Source organism: Myzus persicae, unplaced genomic scaffold (assembly GCF_001856785.1).
Source record: "Myzus persicae strain clone G006 unplaced genomic scaffold, MPER_G0061.0, whole genome shotgun sequence".
Lineage (NCBI taxonomy): Eukaryota > Metazoa > Arthropoda > Insecta > Hemiptera > Aphididae > Myzus > Myzus persicae.
Window position 1 is genome coordinate 162190 of NW_019104011.1, and position 8060 is coordinate 170249.

Below are 8060 nucleotides of genomic sequence, written 5' to 3' on the forward strand. Positions count from 1 at the left end.
TGTTTTACAACAACAATATTATATATCAATAAAAACAAAATACTACACTATATAATACTACTTATATAGTTATATCTATATAAGGAACCTAAGCTCCATAGAAGTGAATATTTTTAATACTTTAAAAATTTGCTTCTGAAAAACAATGTCAATCATCGCACTAATTGATTAATTACTTCAAATCTAAATACATTTAAGTAACGTAATCATAATTATGAATTCATTCTGATCTGCATTAGGATAACTTGTGTATTATATTTATATAATATGATTGCTATAAAACAGAATTTGAGTTAAAATCATTTTTTTTCTTTTGATGCCTCTTGAGTTGTTTATATAAAAGTATAAATTAGCCTTCCTCCACTTATACATAATGTTGGACCATCGCGGTATAAACAATAGTTATATTATTTCTTTGTTATAAAAATATGATCAGAATTTTTACCAATAACAAAAAGTAAAATACATACTTACCCAATGCTATAACCATAGTTCATAAAATGTTCGTTATATACCTATATATTTTGCACCTATACTCACCTAATACATTTTGTAATTTATTTTAGATGTTAGTAAGTGTAAAACCACGGATAAAATTACATAAATTTAATTATATCAGTATTTATTTCTTTATTTTTAATATGCAATTGTATTTATCTTAACATTTTAATTTTATATGTTCGAATATAAATTAAGTGTACATATTTTTAAGGTTTTTTACAATATATTCTACAACATAGTATAACATATTATAATTTTGGAATTAACTTGATTTTTTTTCTGTAGCCAAAAAATGAAATTTCCATAACCATAATACCGATACATCCATCATTACCACAGAACTTTTGAATTACTTTCCATTGGTAATCGGTTGCTTGAGGATACAACAGCGTTGTTATGCCAAGATCAATAGTTCCATTTTTCATTTGGTAATGACCCTAAATGTAAAAAGTTATTCAAAATAACAACATGTCTTTAAAAATAATTTAAAAAACATTTTACTAGTGTTTAATACATAAAACCTATTTAAATAGGCCTATACAATATATAAAATATAATTTATAGCCTAACCTAACCTAACCTGTATATATTTAATTTGATGATTACTAATATATCTAATTAAAAGCGTTTCATTACATAGATCATATATGTATACAGACATACAGTGTTGGGTAAGTTACTTTTTAAAAGTAATTAAGTTACGTTACAAGTTGCAAAATAAAATAGCTAACTAGATTACTTGTTAGTTACTCAAGTACAAAAGTAATGCATAACGTTACATTTTTACTCGAAAGTAACTAGGTAGTTATAATGGCGTTAGTCTTATGTTAAACGAATGATATTATAGGTTATTATGCACTGTTGGCAAAAGCTCCGGCCTGCCAATAGTTATTAGCGCCAATCCTTACGACTGTCTGTATGTCGATGTACATATTTTATCAGGTAATCTAAAAATAAATAAGGTAATAACTATAAGAGTTGCTGCCTGTATAGGCTGCAATCGATATTTATAATCAGTTAAATTGAAAATAATATTAACACAAAATCGTTTATTTATATAATTGTATTAGATTTCACTGGAAAAATGTTGTGATTACATAAATACCTACTTAAATTATTAGCATAATTACATTTTCTGATGCGGATTCGAAGGGAAGAACTGCCCCGTGAAGTAGCACCACGATATATCCCCCTCTCAAAAAAAAAAAGTTCAATTTATTATGTAACGCGTTCTTCTGCTAAGTTATTGCTAAATAATTAACGTGGTTACTCTTGCGTTATCCAAAAATAATGATAACAAAGTTACATTACTGAAAAATGTAACTTCGTTACAGTAACGAATAACGCTCAGCGGCCGCGGCGTACTAAATCGTGTTTAGTATTTATTATATTATTGTATTTTTCATTTTTGCAAATAAAGTAGAAAACAAATCAGTTAAAAGGTTATTAATAGCCTGTTATTACGCCACTGAAACCGCCATGTCGTAGCTAGTGCGGCGAGTTCTTGCGATTTCTGTCCGGTTCCTATTCTAGGTACTGTGCCTGTATGCGAGCAATACTAGATCTAGATGCTCCAGCAGTTGTGTTACTTATTAGTCATTACTCATTACTCATTAGTCAGTTATTACTTATTAGTTATTTATTACTTATTACTGCACAGTTGTAACATTGTAATATAAAAACAAGATATTTTTAGACTAGAACTAAAATACCAAAATCAATTTATTGTATATTATGTTATTATGGAATGGTCTAATATATTCCACGTAATTAGGCTATCGGAATTCTCATTTGTTTGGAAAAACGACATTCGTATTCGTAGGCTAAACTCGAGCGGATTGTAACAGACAATATTATTGTTCAACGTTGTGTAATGTATAATTTGATCTTCATTCTTCGGTGTTAAACTGTTGGTTTTAATTTGAATTTATTAAATTTGAAATGAAACGTACAGTACATTCTTTTTCTAAGCCACAACAAAAGAAGACGAATATTCATGTGGAAAATGAAGATGTAAGTAAAAGAAAGTCGATAGTATTAAATTTATAGTAAGATGGTAATTATTAATAAGTTTAATCTCAAAGAATATTTTTGGAAGGTAAATTAAAAATTGAAATTTATTTCAGATTTAAATAATAATTAATGTTACTGTCATTAATTAAAAATAATGAATAATTGGTATTCAGTGTAGAATTTAATATATATAATATATGGTGTGTAAAGTGTAAACTGAAGAGTATTTAGTGATCAAGTTTTGAAAACCTGAAGGGTTGTGTGGGGGGCAAAGCCCCCACTTTTATGTGTGGCATTCAATGGCTCATCCCCTCCTTATAACAATTCTTAAATACAGCGCTGGTAACGCACGTTAAGTTATTATCCAACACTGCATATATATATGAATATATATAGATTTTAGATACAAGCAATTTTAATAGACAATATCCATAGAGTAGTAGATTAGTTAGAGAAGTACATTTTCTAGCATGTACAGGACGGGCCACGGAAATAGGGCTAAAAAATAAAAATATTGTGAAGTCTGTTCATATTTAGACCTAAACCTGCGTATTACATAAAAATGTACAACAACTATGATTATATTTTCTTGGATTACAGGACTAACTGAATGTCTGTAAACTAGTTAAAAATAAAGAATAATTGAAAAAAATAAATTTTAAGTACGACAACACCATTGAATTTTCAAGTAAACCAAAGTAAAAAAATATCTAAATAATTTCATTGTGCTTACCTTATCAAATGGACAAATCACAGGTGGATCAAACGAACCGTACCAACGGGACCATATTTGATTCTTGTCCTTTAATTTAGTGCAGATATCTGTTAATTTCCAAGTTTGGAAGTATTCACAATTAATGCCATCTGGGTCACAACGATTAAATACCGCTATAACCTTAAAAATTTAAATATGTTTATTTAATGTTCACATCAAATGTATACAATTGATATTAATATGAAAAGCTAAACAAGTATAAGCATATTAATGTTAAAATAATCGATTTATACGTAATTGCATGACCGACTAATTTGGTGTTATTTTAATTTTTATTACGCACCACCCAGTTAAGTACTACGGTTGCTTAATTTATGATTGTTTTACTTACTGTATCAATGGATACATTCGTAGGTAGTGTAAAATTTCCATTTATGTATTGTGTTTCTTTGTATTGATCGACGGTAAAATGCCCAAATTGGCTCGGTTGTACAAAAACTTTCTTAAACCGTACGGTATACGATAACATTGGATTGTACTGAAAATCACAGTAAAATAATTTTTGGGATTATGTAATTCAATTCTACATTAAAATAATAGTTTTTAACTGTTATTCAAAACACCTTCTAAAAATTGATATAATTGGTAACTTATTAACATAAATATGTTAACAGGCTGGTTGCAAGATTTTGTTTCTGATTGATTTTTTGTAAGGTTTTCGTCCTAATAGTTACTCATTATCTAATAATAATTTGTACGAAATGTATAAAATTTAATTACAAATAAAATGAAGTGTGCTTATAGCTTGTTTTAGAAATATTTGCCTGAAGGTAAAAATATTTCAGAAACTATGGATTTTAATGCTAAATACCAGCTTAGATAGCGTTCAGAGATACAAACAATTTAATACAACAAACACTATGTTTTAGTTGACTTTATTTTTTGATTCTTTGTAGTCAAGTAAAAAATGTCCTTATAACTCGAACCACGGTACTTGATATTTTTCAAATTACTAATTACGTTGAATACGCAAATACATATTTATGATTCATACATTTTCCTTGAAGTTGAAAATGTCAAGTAGAATTCTATGTTTCTTCCCGTGAAAATTTTTGTTGGTAACATAGGTACCTACGTTTATATTATAATCACATCAATTACAATCCCAATAATATGTTCTGTATTTCTTTTTTTTGTTAAGTATATTTTTTTAGATTCTCGGCGTTAGAGGGTGGCTCTTAGAATAGAAATTCATGTAGGTATGTCATATCGAATACAGTTGTCATTTTGGGAGTCAAAAATAAAAATAAATGTGGTACAAAACGTTATTTAGTAGGACGTAAATATCACGAAGAAAATCTTACTAAAAATCGGTCATAAACAAAAGATTGTATCCAGCCCATTAAGCGAAACTGACACTAACCAAAATATTTACAAATTATTAATTTTTTGATAACATTTTTTTTTTTCGTAATTCTGTTTTTTTTTGTTTATAAATGTTTTATTCAATCTGTTACAAAAAGAACAATAAGAACAATTGATGAAATTGGAAAGTAGAAGAAAAATAAAAATAAAAATAAAAATAAAATAACAATCTAGATATAAGTATATTACAGAGCGTAGGAGCCTCCCAGTGGAGGTACTACATTAACAGAAATAAAAAAGACATGAGTATTAAAATTTAATTATTCAGTAAGCTTCTACACCATTTGCGTTTTAGGAATCTTTTGTAGTGTGTTTAAGCCACGTCTGCTACAAAGGATACAGAAAGATCGTGATGGAGTGTGTGATTGGAAACGTAGTATGGTGCTTTAGTGATTTGTCTTAGAGTTTTGGATTGATAGGTTTGTATTCTATTGATGTTGGTAGGTTTTGCTCGCCGCAACACGACTGCGCAATTTTTCCTTTTTTGACCCGGTTAATTACACCACGATTGCGCAAAAAATTTGGAACACGATTGCGCCCCGCTCCCTTTTTACCTGTTAAAATCACAACACCATTGCACACCAAATGATATGTGTATATACTATATACTATGTTTAATAATTTATATACAACATAAAATAATGTATACATTCAATACATTTTCATATACACGCACTTGAACCATATAACTAGTTAGGTTAGGTCTATGACTTAAACTTATTTCCTATTAATAATATAATATCAACAATCAAATAATATTGTGTATATTGACTTGAATATAATTTATAATACTAAATATTTTCGTTTGAAAAAGTGCATTTTGTGAATTTATAATTTGAGTGCATGTAATATGTATAATATGCAAGTTATAAAAAGTATGTATTGTATGTATATTGTATGCATTATTTTATGTTGTATATAAATTATTATTTATAGTATATACACATATACACTGCACATAGGGCAGTGTGATGGGTCCATTGCTGTTTATTTTATACATAAATTCTATATGTGATATGAAAATTGATGGTCAAATAGTAAAATACGCAGATGACACGTGCCTACTGTTTTCAGGTGATACGTGGGATGAAGTTCGCGTAAAAGCTATACAAGATTTTAAAAAAGTAATAAACTACTTAAATCACAGAAAACTAACAATCAATTACAATAAAACAAATTTTATAAATTTTTCCATTAATAAGGATGATAAAAGTTTTGATAACTTAGAATTTAATATTTATGATAATTTGGATTCTTGTAATGTTCCAATATATCAAAAAATAGCTAGAGTTTCGAGTATTAGGTATTTAGGTTTGACATTTGATAAAAATATGAAATGGAACTTACATGTAAACAATATTGTGATGCGTATGCGTCTATTATCGTTTAGCTTTTATAAAATACGGTCATTTTTACCAATACAAACTATGCGCATAATTTATCTAGCACTATTTCAGGCAATTTTTCAATATGGTTTATTGGTCTGGGGGGGTCTGAATCAAAATGCGTCTAGACCACTGCAACTTCTACAAAAAAAAATTGTTAGAATATGTTTAAGTAGAAATACGTTAATTGGTTCAACTAAAGAAAATTTTAACTTATTAGATGTATTACCATTTGAGTCTGTATATAAAAAAATAATTATTATATTCATAATAAAAAATATTGAATCCTATCTGGACATGAACAAAGACAATTTTAAAAGAGAAAATAGAGCATTTGATGCTAGATTGGATTATTCAAAAAAAACGTTTGGTCAAAAATTCATAGACTATCTAGGTCCAAAAAACTATAATCAAATGCCAGTCAATATAAAAAAGGAAATATTCTATTCAAAGGGGAATACTATAACCACAGGTATGAAAAAAAAAATTCAGAATTGGTTATTTTCAATACTTGTATAAATAATAAATAATAAAGAAAGATTATATAACTGTAGAATTTTATTTTTAGCTATAAGTATTCTATTTGTATGTTTTGTTTTCTCAATTATTTATATGTAAATGTTTATAGTATAATATTATTTAACTCTCTACCATCACCACAAGCATGTGCTTAAAGATGGTAGATAATTTCTTTTGTTTTAACATTATAATGTTGGTAACAATAAAAAAAAAAAAAAAATCATTTGGTGCGCAATGGTGTTGTGATCTTAATAGGTAAAAAGGGATCGGGGCGCAATCGTGTTCCAAATTTTTTGCTCAATCGTGGTGTAATTAGTCGGGTCAAAAAAGGAAAATTTGCGCAATCGTGTTGTAGCCGTTTTGCTGATCCCCAAAGCTGTATACCATAGACCCATATTGGTTTAAGTAGCATTTTGTAAATAAGGAGCTTGTTATTCAGATGAATATGTTTGGAGGTCAGTAGGTGTCTTAGTTGGCGGCTACGATCATTGAGCGTTAACCGTTTGGAGCCTATATGAGGAGCCCATGTGAGCCGGCGGTCTAGGGTTAGTCCAAGATATTTGACGTTTTGAGAGTAGGGTAAAGATTGATTATTGAGGAATAGTTGTGGACATTCTCTGGGGCGTAGTGTAAAGGTAGAGTGGAGCGATTTTGTTTGGTTTAATTTTAGGCCCCATTCTGTTTTGTAATTCTGTGAATAAATAAATAATTCTAGTCATTAAAATATTTTCATAATATTGTAATTAATATTTTCTAGCTACAGAATTTTCAAAATATTTAGCATAATATTTGATTCCTCTGAATCTAATAGCAATAAAAAAAAACATAGAATTATGATTTTAAAAGGTAAATGTATGTAATTTATGTTTCCCAGAAAGTACAAACCTCAAATTTATAATAATCCAAAATCTTATTAATGTCGGAGATAATACTATTTATCTGAGCAAAATAATGCATAAGCAGACTGACTATGTCAACGTAACGTCCTCCTAAAAGTACTTTGTAATATTATTACACGATTATTATACTAACCAACACCACATTTTTGATGAAATCTCCAATTAATAAAATAAAAAGTAATTTTAAAAATAACATTTTTTGTGATTATTTGTGACTATTATTAATAAAGTTACGTGTAAAATACTCATACGAAAAGAATAAAACATAGAAGATATTTGTTGACACACTACTACACTTATTAAACTGTTTATTCAGATTTTGATTTGAAAAAAATTCTATGTAATGTATTATCACGTGGATCGTTATCGTGATAATATGTTGTTGACTCACAATGCAAACTAATAATAATAATTTACAACACAAACAACAATGCAGCTTATCTAACCTTCATAAACATTGTAATAACTAAATCTAGGAATTTTTCTCGGGAAACAATGTTATTTAAAAATGTATTGTATAAATCAGTACAATTCATTTTGAACCACATCAATATTTTGTGTCAATAGCCGATCAACGTGATAATTTCCTCGTTTCAATGTAAT

At 28.0% G+C, this 8060-nt stretch overlaps 1 protein-coding gene across 1 annotated transcript; it reads right to left on the minus strand.

Annotated features, from left to right (window-relative positions):
- Window positions 1-749: 749 nt before the first annotated feature.
- On the minus strand, window positions 750-7737 carry LOC111037548. The gene is made up of 4 exons (XM_022320187.1): window positions 7591-7737; window positions 3621-3767; window positions 3248-3409; window positions 750-938 (listed from the first exon to the last, which is right to left on the minus strand). The coding sequence occupies exons 1-4, from the start codon at window positions 7651-7653 to the stop codon at window positions 750-752; spliced, it is 561 nt and encodes a 186-aa protein (XP_022175879.1). The 5' UTR covers window positions 7654-7737.
- Window positions 7738-8060: the final 323 nt, after the last annotated feature.